This window comes from Pantherophis guttatus, chromosome 2 (genome assembly GCF_059756535.1).
Source record: "Pantherophis guttatus breed Tessera chromosome 2, ASM5975653v1, whole genome shotgun sequence".
Taxonomy (NCBI): Eukaryota; Metazoa; Chordata; class Lepidosauria; order Squamata; family Colubridae; genus Pantherophis; species Pantherophis guttatus.
This window is the reverse complement of record NC_142064.1, coordinates 227,802,135-227,818,023: the sequence shown is the minus strand read 5'-3', so window position 1 is coordinate 227,818,023 and position 15,889 is coordinate 227,802,135. Positions and strand designations below refer to the sequence as shown.

Here is a 15,889-nt window from a genome sequence, read left to right as displayed (position 1 = left end):
GAAACTAGACTGCACCATGCTAGGATGCCCACAAAGAACACGTTTTCAGCTCTTAGAGCAAAACTGTGTCCTATTTGATCACAAACTATTTTTAGCCTCCGAGAAGCAATATGTAAATATTTTTTGATAAATAATCATCATTGCCTCTGAATCAACCAATGGAACAGAAATTGCCTTCGGAAGTTGTGGGAGCTTCATCACTGGAGGCTTTCAAGAAGAGATTGGACTGTCATCTGTCAGAAATGATGTAGGAGGGTCTCCTGCTTGGGCAGGGGGTTGGACTAGATAACCTACAAGGTCCCTTTCAACTCTGTTAATCTGTATAATCTGTAAACCTGGAAGATGCTGACTACTCTTTGTGCAGTACAGCTCAACTTCTACATTTAATTCTTCTCTCATGAGGCAGATTTTTTTTTTTTTTGCAGTCATTCATTGTCTGAAGGAAATATTCTAAATGAATTGGACAACCTTTATACCACAATCACTACAGTGAAACTGAGACGTTTGGAAAAAGTGATAGATAGATAGAGATGGATGGGTGGGTGGATATAATATGGGATGGAAGGATCGATATGATACGATATACTGTATGATATGATGTGAAAAACAGATATGATAGATAGATAGAATTACACACATACAAACCTACTCACATAGACAAGATCTTAGTTATTTTATATCTAACCAGCTGAGCATTCACCATTTGTAGTTCAGATAATATCACTCAGTTTTCGAGTATCATTGTACTGCAGTAGCAGTTTGAATCCTCATGATCTTCAAGATAATAACTTCTATTATCTTGGTGACCATAAATCAATCATGCAACTTATAATATCTTAATGCAAAGTATACTGTCTTTCTTGGTCCAAACCCTGCATTCATGAAACAGTGTCACATTCTAATCGATATATTATCTCTTCTGAGATGTCCCTTGCTCTCTGGCATTTGTGAGGATTAAATTGCCGTTATCTTTTTAAAAACACATTTCTGCTTCTCCTTCCAAACAGTAATATTTTTTTTTTTGCACAAATCCATAGAGTGGATTTGCATTTTGCCAAACTATAATGGAAGAGTCATCTAGAATAAAAATTCCCATAGATCTGGGAATGTGTCAACTTTTTATGGGAGACAGAAAGTAGAAAGACAGCAGAGGGACAGTGGCAAAGAGTGGAACAGCTCAGTCACATTGGCAATCACTGTCTCTACAAATCAATAGCCTTTGCTTGGCAGACAATTTAAATTGAATCAAGTGGTCCTCAATTGAAAGCAAAACCGATAGCACATCTTCCCACGTCCTTGTCTTTGCATCCTGCAAGGAAAACCTAGTATGCACAGAAAGTTATTTCTCAGACAAAGATGATGTCCACAAACATATTCTGTCCATGCTTAAGATTCCGCTGATGGAATTCTATCCATCTATCCATTCTTAAGATTACAGGTCTGCTTGAAATGAGCTGTCAATATCAAAGGATGAGCATATAAATTTCAATTTTGAAATTTAATTGGATAAAAACTTTACTCTTCCAAATTGTTTATATAGTATCGGCCTTCTCCAGCTGTGATGTATTATCAGCTTCTTGCCAAACCTATTATTTCTATTGGATAGGAGTGATAACAATAGCAACTGGTTTAAGAATATTAGTTTGCATGTTGTTAGAAACAAAAACAGCCTGTCAATTCTCAAAACGATTTTAGCTGAAGCCACGTTCCTTTGTTTTTTAGTTGCCATATATATGGGGGGAGGGGGAACTAAGGGGAGTGGGATAATTTCCTCCAAGGTGCCAGAGGTTACAGCGATAAGGCCCGTAGGTATCAAGGTCATCTCAACAAGAACTCCTAACAGCTGGAGGGATTAGCTGTGCAGCCTACCATCCACCTGGTTGGTTAACGTGACCAGTGACACTAGGAGGGGTGGGTGATATCTATTCTTTTTTATTATAACAAAATGCAGGAAATATTTACAGTTGGTTTCACATTTGTACGTGCCACTATGCTGTACCCAATAAAAATGGATCTTTGAGAAAAGCCACAGCCTCGGAGTCCTGAATTGATTGGGCCATTTCTTGGAACCATGACAGAGTCTCTTGAATTAGAGCACCCAGTTCTAAATAAAGTAATATATGTATAGGTTCCAATTCATACAAAAACTAGCATTGGGGTTGACTCCAGCCAAAGTTCGCACAGTTGGAAGATCAGGAGCCTTTTAGTCTTCCTCCTCCTCCTTTTTCTACAAGAGCAATAGAAGAGGGATCATAGCAACCTCCTCCATTGGACTGATATTGCTCATAGTGGCACAGACATAGATCTACTTGGAGAACACAACTTCTCTAAAGCTGCTCCCCTCTGTTCTCAAAAACCCAGAATCAGCATAGCTGATCCCTTTTAACAGGAGGTTCTCACTGATTTATACAACAAAATTTGTTTCACGTTGCTAGTAATTACAGTTTCAGTAAAACTGAAACAATCAATGCAAATTCTAATAATAATCAACCAATTAACCTTCATTTATTTTAACTCATTTCCAGATTACTGCACTGAAGTGAAATCTACAATTCTGCCCTTTGGGCTTTCTTAACCACTCAATAAACCAATGTTTAATAGGATTGTACAGATAAGCCATATCCGCATTTTTCAGCATTCAGATAAATCTGGAGCATATGCTTGATGGCCTGACTTTATATATGTTACAGGGATCATTAAAATCAAGGGTTGAGTGATTTACAAGGACATAATTCCAGCCAGAGAATCTCTGCTAAGGTTGTAAACCATCTGAGTTGTCATCCACATTATCTCAGGATGCAACAGTAAATAAATCCAAGATGTCATTGATTTCACATCCCTCAGGTTTTACACATTTGCAGATTGTGTGTGTGTGTGTCTGTGTGTATCAGATTGTTATACTTATAAGTGAAAAATCATGGTTGCCAGGACCAATCCAAGATATTTTCTAACATGTGCCAAAGGTTAAATGGCACCTAGCCAACACTTAACTGGCAGCTGAAGATTACCTCGGTACTTAGGATAGCTAGTCAATTTAGGATATGTAAGGAAGCTACTTTGACACACAGTTTGATTCTGTAAATTCCCCCAAATCTATAGCCCAAAGCAGGGGTGTCAAACTGGCAGCCTGCGAGCAGGATGCATCATGCACAGGCCATGCCCACCCCAGCTCTGTGAATGGGGAAAACGTCATGAAGCATCACGTGATGGCAACATGACATGGCAAGTTTGACATCTGTGGCCTACAGCAACTGTCTCATTCTGCCTAATAACAGCCCAGATCTTGGTTGCTGCTGAGAGCAATAAACCTACATTTTCTAGAAATATCATGTCACATTGTATATGATGCCATTGTATTTATGATGCTTATGATATTTCCTGATAGATACGTAATGGTTCTAGCTTATTCGTGGTTTTACAACAGGTTTAGATGTAATTTGATTCAGCCTTCCATCCTTCCGAGGTAGATAAAATGAGGACCCAGTTTGTGGGGGCAATAAGCTGACTTTGTATAAAATAGAACACCGCTTAGGGGGGGGGGGCAAAAGCCCTACTAAGCAGGCATATACAAAAGTATGAAGGCTATTGCTTAAAAACATTGTAAGCCGCCCTGAGTCTCCGGAGAAGGGCGGCATATAAATCAAACTAATAAATAAATAAATAAATAAATAAATAAATAAATAAATAAATAAATAAATAAATAAATAAATAAATAAATAAATAAATTTGTAATTCTCTTATTTTTTTCCTAAATGTTTCATATGTTTTTTTTCCCTCCTCACTGGAGGAGATATAAACTAATAACTACCGTTATGTACTGGGTGAAGAATGGAGGCAAAAGTGATTTCTAACAGTTCTTTATTCAATACTGCCTGTGAGGCAACTGTTGCTCCCTGGCTGACACAGCTCCTTTTATAGGGAAGCTGATCAGCCCACAACCAATCAGGAGAGAGTATTTTCCTGCTCCAACAGAGGACCAGACTGAGAACGTCAACTGACAACTATATACAATACTATATACAATACATAACTATATACAACTATCCAATGTTGTTTGATTTGTAAACTTAAATTTAGAAACATCTCAGATTTTAGCTTTATCCATTTCACTTCCTTTATCACTGTTTAAGGGTGAAAAAGGCTCTTGCCGATCATATCCACCTGACCCACTAGAGCAGGGAGGCAAGAAATATTTTGGTCCTGTCCCTAAGGAATTACCTCTGGTGGAACCTAAAAACTTCTCTGCTCCCATCCTCTGGAGCATTATCCCTCTGAAAATTAGATTGGCCCCCGCTCACAAGGCCCTGAAGAGGTGGTGTTGCCAGCAGGCCTGAGGAACCCAGAGTGGGATGGAGCCCATTAAATAATTTGAGTGTGTGCTGGCAAAGAGGGAGGGGGGGTTATTGTTTTATAATTATTTTATTACTTTTTATTATTTTATTATTTTTTAAATATTTTATTTTATTTTATTTTATTTTATTTATTTTTTCTACATTGTCTGTAAGCTGCCTAGAGTTGCTGTGAGTGAGTAGGCGACTATATAAATTCAATAAACAAACAAATAAACTTTGGTAATGCTCTGGCACATTAAGTTTCTTCTTGTATTTAACATTATTGGAAAAAAGGCAGCACCAGTGCTTGTCTCTGGGTCAAACCTGTGTCCCCTCTAATTATGTAACAGTAACAGAGTTGGAAGGTAATCTAGTCCACCCCCTGCTCACACAAGAGACTTGTATTAGGGATTCGAAACGCCTGACTGCCAACATTTCTGATCAACAAGCTCAGTGGTCTTAGCTACTGGGCCTCAGATCACAAACACTCCACTTAAAGCAGACTTGGGAGAACTAAAAAAGTTTCAGTGTGACTTGTTCAATTTGGGGGGGGTAGGTGAAAGGGGGAGTGTTATGTCATTAGATTTTGACTAAACCAGATTTTATTTTTTTTTAAAAAAAGCTTCCTTCTCATGAGAAACATCAAAGAAATCTTCAGGAGAAGCCCAAAGACTTATAATAATATTTATGGGATTTCCTGGGTGGAGGGACAGACTGGTTATATATATGATGGCTTTTAAGTCCATGAAGAAAGAAGAATGTATAATCAAAAGAAACAGAGAATAGTGACTAGCCCTGGCCTTGATACTTGGATAAAGCTAACTTGATCCACAAAAGATTTAGGCTTTTCTTTTTCTTTTTTTCTAGTAGCATCAGTTTTGAAGCCTGATTTAGACTTACTTTGAGATTTGTTGGTGGTGGTGCATGTGCATTTTAGTTGTTTTTAGTTTAAGATACCGTGTTTCTCCAAAAAGATGACCTACCTTGAAAAGAAGCCCTATCAAGTTTTTGAGCTCATGCAATCAAATTAAGCCCCACCCACAAAATTAGTCCTAATTAAGACCCTGCCCATTCCGGGGGCAGGCGAGGCACACAGGTAAAAAATAAACTAGGGTGGGGATAGGGGGTGGAGCTGCCCTACTTACCAGGTCTCACACACCCTGACACCTGCCTCGCCTTCTTCTCAGGCCACTTGCCGCCCCTTGCACGCATCGCCCCGGCCTCCATTTCACCTTCAGATGCCTCAGGCGATGCATGCAAGGGGCGGTAAGTGGCCACAGAAGAAGTGGGTCAGCAGTGGGCTCCTGCTGGATGGGGCTGTTGGTGCCACTGCTGTGAGGTGAGTCAATAATTAGAATCCTCCAAAAAGAAGGCCTAGCCATTTTTTCGAGGGCCAAAAGAAAATAAGACCCAGCCTTCTTTTTGGAGAAACACAGTATGCATTACCCACACCCAACTGATGCCTGGTAGGTGCTCATCTGTGAAGCTGCTTTCTTCCGAAAGAGGACAGATAGGCAGACAACTTGTTGTTAGGGGATACGTTTTGTATTATTCATTTTATTGATTGTATTTTTATTAGTCAAATGACCAAAATAAATTTTCTGTCAGTCTGCTGTCTAAGGGGTCCTTGGTGCTCTCTGAGCTTGCTTGTTTTCTTGCAGATGTTTCATTACCCTAACTAGGTAACATCATCAGTGCTAGTAAGGCATGCTGTTTGCTGACAGTTTATATTCAGAATATAAACTGACAAAATGGCAACAGCAATAGCACTTAGACTTATACATCATTTCTCAGTGCTATTACAGCCCTCTCTAAATGGTTTTACAGAGTCAGCATATTGCCCTCAACACTTTGGGTCCTCATTTTACCCACCTCGGAAGGCTGGGAGGCTGAGTCAACCTTGAGCCTGGTGAGATTTGATCTGCCAAATTGCAGGCAGCCGGCAGTCAGCAGAAATAGTCTGCAGTACTGCATTCTTACCACTGTGCCACCACGACTCAGTAAACAGCCCAACCAAAGAATTTCTAAGACCACTCCAACCAGGGCTGCTATTCAGCAGGCTCTGACAGGTTCTGGCGAACCCATAGTGGAAATTTTGAATAGTTTGGAGAACTGGCAAATACCACCTCTGGCTGGGAGTGGGGTATGAATGGATATTTTGCAGTATCCTTGGAGAGAAGGCATTCAACCTTCAGTAGAGGAGACTACAGATCTGCCAAGTTGCTTGAGAGAGTAATCATTTAATTGCATACTATTTATTTCTAGATTTATCTGTCACCCTCTAGGTAATAGCTCTCAATCCAATAGCTTTCAATCCAATGTACTAATAAAGCGTGAATAAAACCCGTGTAAATCAAAAGTAGTACAACAACAACAAAAAAAAACCAATTACAAGAATCAATTAAAACAGCAATTATAAACAACAGAGGCTAATATAAGCATCTAAAAATGTCATGGAGCTAAAACTACTTAAAATGCATCTCAGGGAGCATCTTTGAATAGAGTGAAACACCCCCCACCCCCGGGTCTAGCTAGCCCAGCACTGTTGGCAAGGATTAGTAGTGGCTCCTCAGGGTTTCAAACAGCCCTTTATATTTAATCTGGTGTTTACTTTTATAGGCTTGCTTGGAATTGCTGGGGGCTGAACCTCAGACCTTCTGCATGCAAAGCAACACTCTTGACACTGAACTATAAAAGCAAGATAAGGAGAATGAAATGCCCAAGGAAATAGGAAGGTCTTCCCTCTGGTGCTGAAACGATAACAAACAGGCTTTCCTGCAGAGGTTCTTCCATACCTGAGATGCTGCTTCTGAAAAGGCCTATTCATAATCATTTCCATTCATAACCAAGAATCGTGGTGCCCCAGTGGTTAGAATGCAGTATTGCAGGCTAACTCACTGCTCACTGCCAGGAGTTCGATTCTGAAGGCTCAAAGTTGACTCAGCCTTCCATCTTTCCAAGGTCAGTAAAATGAGGACCCAGTTTGTTGGGGGCTATATGCTGACTCTGTAAACCGCTTAGAGAGGGCTTTAAGCAGGGGTGCTATTCAGCAGATTCTGACAGGTTCTGGAGAACCGGCAGTGGAAATTTTGAGTAGTTTGGAGACCCAGCAAATACCACCTCTGGCTGGCCACAGAATGGGGTGGGAATGGGGATTTTGCAGTATCCTTCCCCTGGAGTGGGGTGGGAATGGAGATTTTGCAGTATCCTTCCCCTGCCACGCCCACCAAGCCACACCCAGTCCACCAAGCCACGCCCACAGAACTGGTAGTAAAAATAATTGAATTCCACCACTGGCTGTAAGGCACTGTGAAGCGGTATATAAGTCTAAGTGCTGTTGCTATTGCTGTTTGCTGTGTGTTCATTTTTGCCAAATTATTCCTCACAAATTACAATGCCCACTACCTGAATTCACAAGTATTATTAGTAACGCTGAGTTAACATATTCTAATCCATTTCCCCCTCCCCCCCCAAGCATTTCTAATAAAACTAATAGAAAAGAAATTACAGGTAGTCCCTGTTTGGCAACTGATTCATTTAGCATTCATTTGCAGTCGCGACAGTGATGAAAAAACAATTTTGCAACCAGCTACTTTGCAAACGGTCTTTTGCAGATCTGTAAAGCAAGGAACGCTCAAGTCCTTAGTGACCACTTCATTTAACAACCAAATTGCCAGTCCTAATTGTGGTCACTAAATGAGGACTAGTTGTATTTAATTTCCAAAGAAAGATGTCTCAAGGAAATTACTTTCCTTGGCTTTTTTTTAGATCACAAAACAGCCTGGAAGGTTTTTTTTTTTGTTTTTTTTTAAGAAAAAAGGGTAACAAAGAACAAAAACTTTGATTATCTTGCAGATATAAAATGAGTCCCCAGACTATCCCAAATTAAATTCTAAGATAGAATTAAGGTACTCTGAGATTGAGGAGGAGCAGATGGGACAAGGATTGAAGGACATATTTTTTGCATAGCCTCAGTTCTATTCATATATATGGAATGCTAAACTTGCAAGTTTTAAAGAAAAGAAAAGAGCTTTGAAATCCATTCAACGTTAATCATTTTTTCATTGGGCTGATGTTTCACTGTAGGGGTCCTCCCATTATCAACATATTAGAATAGCCTATTCTTAGAATAATCAAAGTCTTCAAAAATTCAGCCTTTGTCACCTATCTAAAGGTTATCTAAATATTCTCAGTACAAACATTTCGCCACTGCGATTATTCATACTGTTATCAAGAAGTGAAGCATTTCCAATGTACATTCTTTAAAGTACAACTCAAGAAAAGGTAGCGAGTGGAGTTTGGACATGGTGGAAAGAAGAATGATTACCAAGGACAGAAAGGAATGGAGCTGCACAGTGAATGACACTAGTGTAAATGAGATCTAGCTGTATTTTCTTTTTCTTATTTTAGTCTTTCTATTATTTTTTTTCTCCATATTATCCCTTTCCCTTTTCATGCAACATGTTGCCTACTGCAACATGCAATGGGAGTAAGGCAATGGGTACATATGTTAAAGGTAAAGGTTCCCCTCACACATATGTGCTAGTCGTTCCCGACTCTAGGGGGCGGTGCTCATCTCCGTTTCAAAGCAGAAGAGCCAGCACCCTCCGAAGACGTCTCCGTGGTCATGTGGCCAGCATGACTAAACACCAAAGGCGCACAGAACGTTGTTACCTTCCCACCAAGGTGGTCCCTATTTTTCTACTTGAATTTTTTACATGCTTTCGAACTGCTAGGTTGGCAGAAGCTGGGAGAAGTAACGGGAGCTCACCCCATTACGTGGCACTAGGGATTCGAACTGCTGAACTGCCGACCTTTCGATCGACAAGCTCAGTGTCTTAGTCACTGAGCCACCGCGTCCCTCACATATGTTAGAATGTGTCAAAATGAAGCAGTGATTCATTGGCATAAACCAGCCTCTATCCCAATTTCCTGGCTTCCAAACTCACAGGATTCCCAGGGTGTACAGATGGGATTATGTTGTAGGGAGGTTGGTTGGTTTGAGGATTGAATCAAATCTACAAGGAAGCTAGCAAAATTATCCAAAAGTTATGGGAATGGGACGGAGATGAAAGAGAGAAGAATTCCAAGATCTCCTTCAAAGGCAGTAGTTTGTGTCTGATTACAGGTAGTCCTTGATTTACAATAGTCCATTTAGTGACCAAAGTTATGGGCACTGGAAAATGTGATTTATGTCTGTTTTTCACACTTACAACCGTTGCAGCATCCCCATGGTCACATGATCAAAATTCAGATGCTTGGCAAGTGGTTCATATTTATGACGGTTGCAGTGTCCTGGGGTCGTACAATCAGCTTTTGCGACCTTCTGACAACCAAAGTCAATGGGGAATCTGGATTCACTTAACAACCATGTTATTAACTTAACAAATGCAATGATTCACTTAACAACCGTGGCAAGAAACATCATAAAGTGGGGCAAACTCACTTAACAAATGATTCACTTAGCAACATAAAGGTTGGGCTCAATTGTGGTCATAGCTCAAGGACTACCTGTAGTCATTTGTTCTTTGTTACTTGCCTTCATTTCTCATCCAGTATTCAAGGCATCATATAGAGTGGCCTGGCCTTCACTTTTTCTACAACAAGCCTGTGAGGTTGGACTGAGAGATAATAATTGACCCAAAAACCATTAGTGGCCCTAATCCACTACCAAGAAAAACTCCATCTGTTTGGATAGGGTATACTTCTCTATCACAATTAAAGATAAATCAGAATCACTTTCCGTGTCATGTTTTTTTAACATTTATGCAATGGTATTTCATTTTGCTACTTACTCATTCTAATTATTTTGAGTAGGTTCAGCCAAAGTGAGAACTAGTTTGGTATCATGATTAAGGAACTGGGCTAGAAACTGGGAGACTGTGAGTTCTAGTCCTGCCTTAGGTGCAAAGCCTTGGTGGCGCAGCAGACTAAAGTGTTGTTAAGTAGCACCAGCTGCCTGCAATTACTGCAAATTCAAATCTCACCAGGCTCAAGGTTGACTCAGCCTTCCATCCTTTCAAGGTAGGTAAAATGAGGACCCGGATTGTGGGGGCAATAAACTGACATTGTATAAAAAAGAACACCGCTTAGGGGGGCCCGAAAGCCCTACTAAGCAGGTATATACAAAAGTATGAAGGCTATTGCTTAACGCACTGTAAGCCGCCCTGAGTCTCCAGAGAAAGGCGGCATATAAATTGAACCAATAAATAAATAAATAAAGCCAGCCTGGTGACCTTGGGCCATTCATTCTCTCTTAGCCCTAGGAAAGAGACAAGGGCAAACCACTTCTAAAATCTCACCAAGAAAACTCTTGGGACATGTAAGGCCGGTGCCAGGAGTCAACACTGGGGTCAAAGGCACCAAACAAATGAACAAAAAAAGTTATTGAAATTGAAAAATATTGAAATGTTACCAAATTCCTTCTGGTGCTGTCAGATTCCTGATTGTTGGCTCCCACCACAGACTAATATAACTCTCTTCCTGCAAAGATTGCAATTTGATTTCTACATAAAATCAAATTGCTATGTTCTGAAGCATTTTAGGTACAATTTTTTCCTTTAGGGCTTCTAAACGGTGACTCCCAGCACGGACCACCAAAAGACCTTGTGCTAATATTCTGATTTCTCTTCCTTAAAAATCTCTCTCTCTCCCTCCCTCCCTCCCTCCCTCCCTCCCTCTCTTTCTCTTGAGAAAAAATGTGAAGTGATAAGAAAGAATGGAAATTTCACCAAAGGAAGGGCATAATGCCTGCATTTCTCCCTTTCTAAGGTTTTGTAAGTAAGGTAGGATGATTAAAGAAGAGCAATCCCAACTCATGAGCTCCGTGACCTTAGCCTGCAATCCTAGGGAAGATCCTGCCTTTAAGGAAAGGCCTGAGTCATTTTCCCTGTCTTGGGAGCTAAAATCTCAATCCTCAGAATCCGATCACCCGTCATTTTTCACCAGAACCATTGAGAAATTCTGTCATAAACTTCTAAGGCACTCTTCTTACAAGACCATCTAGGAATCTCATGCTCTCTTCCTCTCTCTCTCTCTCCCCTTGCCCTCCTCCTTGTATGGCAGTTCTACCAAAACAAAACAAAACAAAACAAAAACACCCAGATAGAGCTGCAAGCATTCCCCCAGGTATGGAAATTTGAAAGCAAGGCCCATCTATCTATTTCCTAGGGATGTAACTGAAGAGGAAGGAAGAGTTTGGCAGTCATAACAATTGTATTGCCCTCTGCTGGAAAAAAACGCCTTTTGTGTGGTTTTTAGCTGCACCAGTCACCACTAAGGATTGAGAAGCAGCAGAATAATTGGGTCTCCCCCCCCCTCTCTCTCTCTGTGTGTGTGTGTGTGTGTGTGAGTGTATTTGGAGGGTGCTGTTAGGGGGGGAAATTCTTTCTCTCTATAAAGCGGTGCCCTCTGGATTCGTTGAACTAGCACTCCCATCATTCTTAACCGACAGGGTCATTAAAAAATAAAAAATAAAGGGTACTAGTCGAGAAAGATCTGCCCTCATGTCCCCGGACTGCCCGGCTTCCTCCGACGCTCAGATTCCCAATGCAAACCCCACATGCAAAGCGCCACAGAAACGACGGCGAATGGCATAACAAATAGCGGAACAGTTCGGCAAAGGTTGGCGCCGAGCCGGGGGGACGACGGTACCAGCCAGGAAGAGACCCAACGAGGGGAAGACAGCGGGAGGAGGGAGGGAGAGAGCGGCGGAGGGGTGGGGTGAGAGGCGGCGAGGAAAGAGAAAGAGACCTGAAGAAAAAGTTGGCTCCAAAGACCGTTATAAATGAGCTGCCCCCAGGACCAGCAGACCGGTCGGCACTGCAAGTCCAACAGGGACTTCTCCTCTAGTCTAGGCTAAGGGTGGGAGGGAACTCGACTCGCAAGGCTGGGGGAAGCGCCCAAGAACCGATTCACCCCAGTTCCCTCTTTATTCCACCCTCCGTCCCCTCCCTCGCCTTTATTCTAAGAAAGAAGCACAAGCATAAAGCCGAAAAGATTGGAAACCGGAGCCGAAGGCGAGGAAAGGCACAAAGGAAAAGTGGGGTGGGTGGGGTAGAAAGCCTCCTTTCTCTGATATCCGTATAGAACTGGGGAAAAAAAAAAAGAGGCAAGGAACGGATCCCCTAAATCCACCGCAAACTGCGCTTCGCCGGTCTCTAGATATCCCAATTTCCACTTTACTCTGCGACTCTGGTGATTTCTTTTTCGTGGCTCGTTTTCCCTCTGCTTTGAGAGTCTTGATAAAGGAGCAGCGGCATATAAATCTTTGGAGCGAATGACCTCTGGGAAGGTGGCACTTTCTTTTTTTTTTCCCGGGGAGGGGGGGGGCGGGGGATCCTTCGGGGTTCTTGTGCCCTGGGAGAAATGTTTGGCATTCCGGCTCTTGGCTAACGACCGCCCGCCCCTCTCCCTTTAATTCCAGGAGCGATTGCACGAAGCTCAAGGTCTCCCTCGGACTCTTGGCTAAGAGAACCCTCGACTTGCGCGTTCCCAAAGGGAGTTGCGCGGAGATCCTGCCTCCCACCCACTCGCCCACCCACCCGCGCCCTTCTCTTAGTCCTGGGCTTTCCTGGCCCGGCTTGCGGAGCCTCCTTACCTGCGTGGCTCATCTTCCGAAGTCTCCCCCCCACACACACACAACCTCGCCAAGTCGCGCTCTTCCCCCTTTTCGCACCCGAGCTTTCAAATCATCTTCGCGGCTTCCGAGCTCTTTGGGTGGCTCCCTCCGCAGGAGCCCCAGGGGCAGCTAAAGTTCAGATCGGGGCATGGATGGATCGGAAAGGGGCGGGGGAAGAATCCGCTCGGCAAGTTGCGCCGGGAGAGAGACAGAGAGAGAGAGAGAGAGAGAGCGCGGCAGCGATCCCTCTCTCCCCCAAAAGTGTCCGGCACCTTTCTGGGCTGAAAAGAAGGGCAAAGAGCGTGGTTTAGCCCGGGCGGCACCAACGTCGGGCGCTCAGTGCCGCGGCCAGCTGCCGTCGCCCTGCCCCATCGCCGCTATCAGTTTGTTGCAACTGGAAGGTCCCTGCCAGTCTCTGATCGCCGAGCGCTGCCCAGGGAAGCTGCTGCTCTCCTCCTCCTCCTCTCCTCCTCCTCCTCCTCCGGCCGACAAGCATTTTCCTTCCTTCGCTGCAGAGGAAGCCCTTTTGCTCACGCAGGGACTGAAAAGCAGCCGCGAAAGGAGGGGGGTGGGTGGGTGGGTGGGGGGAAGCGAGCACGAACGCCAAAAAACAAGCCAGAGATTTAAAGAGACCGCGGCTGCCGCTTTTTTCTTTTCTTTTCTTTTCTTTTTTGAGGGGGGGGAGAGGTTTAGAAAGCCAAGGGTGGAAACGAAGAAAACGAATAATATACCTTCCCTTCTCTCTCTCTCTCTCTCTCCCCTCCCCTCCCGGCTCCCTACCCATTGCTAACGTGAGACCGCAGAAACTGAACGCCAGCGTAACGGTAGTATTCAAGAAATGCAAGAAATGGAAAGCAACTATAATCTCGTGCGCGCATCCCGCTGAGATTATACAGTGGGACTCGCGGCGCCAAGACTGCTATTATCGGGGCGGCCGATCGGCCACTTTGCAAGATGAAGGCGGGTCGACCCTGTCGAAGTTCGGCAAGAAATGGAGCCCCATCCGAAAACGTATCGTTCCCCCTCCCCCCCTTCGCTATTAAGCACCGCTATTCCTGGGGCAATGAATGATCCGTCTGGGCACACTCGGGCGTTCCTTCCTTTCCGTGCATGGGCGCAACCCCGGCTGAGCGGAAAGCTACAGCAGAGGCAGCCACCGGAGCGCGCTTGCCCTTGGTCTACTTGGCGGGGCTTCACAAACTCAGTGCGGGAAGCCTCGCCGGGGCCCCTCGGATCTGGAGCTTTCATTGATTCGGAGGGCGAACCAATGAGAAAAAAAAAAAAAAAAGCTCCTTCGCCTCTGGTGTTTGGGAAGGACCCAGAGCCCACCGCCTTCGTTTTGCGCGTTGGTTGGCGCGCTCACTTCGAAGGCTCCTTCCAGCTCTTCGAAGACACTTAGGGCGGGCCGGCTCCCCTTAAACACCTCTTAACAGCCAACCCCAATCCTGCGCTATAAATGGGATTTAAGAGAGATTTACTGCCAAGTCGGCGCGCACAGACCTAAATCCCGGAGTCCCAGCCTGCATCCGACGTAGAGCTTCGCGCGGGGGTCTGAGAGCTGGAAAGGGCTGAGGGCTGGTGAGGGGGAAACTTCCAGAGAGGCGAGCGGAGAAGTGGGAGGCGAGAAGCCGGGTCTTCCCCATCGCCACGCAGAGAGGAGAGGGGGCGGGGAGAGGCGGCCGCTGTTACCCTGGCTTCTAGGCGGGCGAAGAAGGTGGATCGGGCCCTGTCAGCGGAGAGGGACGTTACCTGGAAAGAGACTGCAAGCTCAGCTCCTGGGTGAAAATGTGATGTGAAGTGAAGCGTTTCCTCCCGGCGGGGAAAAAAAAAACCTTCTACTACCCCATCAAGCCTCAGGCTGAGAAGAGGCGAGGAACGTTTGAATTCCGCGTCGGGGTTAACTCGCCCTTCCCCCCCCTCGCTCAGCCCTGCTTTTTCCAAGCTCAGGAAAGATGACACAATTTCCTCAACCGGCAACCCCATTGATAATACCTGGCTGGCTGCTGTGCTTGCAAGCGCTGTGGCCCATTTTATACAACCAGACGAATGGGCCTTATATATATAGGGTCTGGGGAAAGGAATCCCACTGCAGTTGAGTTGCTGAGGGAGTTGCTTGTGAGAAGGCACCCATCGCCTTCTCACACAGACGTCCTCAGCAGAATTTGACAGAATGGCAGAGTTGGAAGGGACCTTGGAGGTCTTCTAGTCCAAGCCCCTGTTCAGGCAGGAAGCCCTACTGCATTTCAGACAAATGGTTGCCCAATCTCTTCTTAAAAACTCCCAATGTTGGAACACTCGCAACTTCTAGAGGCAAGTTGTTCCACTGATTAATGGAAGTCTTCTCGTCTAGTTTACCCAAATTCACCCTTACTCACACTCAAGGACTAATATAAACATTGAGAAGCTTCCTAACAGGACAATTGACCAGTAGAACAGCTTTTTTTTTTTTTAATTTGATTTATATGCCGCCCTTCTCCAGAGACTCAGGGCGGCTTACAATGCATTAAGCAATAGCCTTCATACTTTTGTATATTTATACAAAGTCAGCTTATTGCCCCCACAAACCGGGTCCTCATTTTACCTACCTTAGAAAGGATGGAAGGCTGAGTCAACCGTGAGCCTGGTGAGATTCGAATTTACAGTAATTGCAGACAGCTGGTGTTACTCACAATGCTATCAGTCTGCTGAGCCACCAGGCCAGCTTGCCTTCAGAAGTTGTGAGTGCTTCATCACTGGAGGTTTTTAAGAAGAGACTGGACAGTCACTTGTCTGAAATGGTATTGGATCTCCTGCCTGACTAGAAAACCTCCAAGGTCCATTCCAGCTCTATTTTGATTTGATTTGATTTGATTTGTAGGTGAAGCAGAGGATTAATGAGGAAAACCCGATCCATTGTTGGATCTCATTACAGGGATTCTGAGAGTATATCTTTACCAGA

General features: G+C 44.1%; 1 protein-coding gene across 8 annotated transcripts in view; it reads right to left on the bottom strand.

Moving 5' to 3' along the window:
• FGD5 (FYVE, RhoGEF and PH domain containing 5) overlaps positions 1-14,865 on the bottom strand; it is a 157,071-nt gene extending 142,206 nt beyond the window's left edge. For 6 of the 8 annotated variants that reach the window (XM_060688289.2, XM_060688293.2, XM_060688291.2 and 3 more), the window contains exon 1: positions 12,931-13,515. In XM_060688289.2, the coding sequence (XP_060544272.2) occupies positions 12,931-12,943 (13 nt within the window). In that variant the 5' untranslated portion in view covers positions 12,944-13,515. Of the gene's footprint in view, positions 1-12,930; positions 13,516-14,451; positions 14,594-14,700 lie in introns of those variants that run through there. The other 2 variants (XM_060688292.2, XM_060688294.2) reach the window with 2 other exon arrangements.
• Between the last annotated feature and the right edge of the window lie 1,024 nt (positions 14,866-15,889).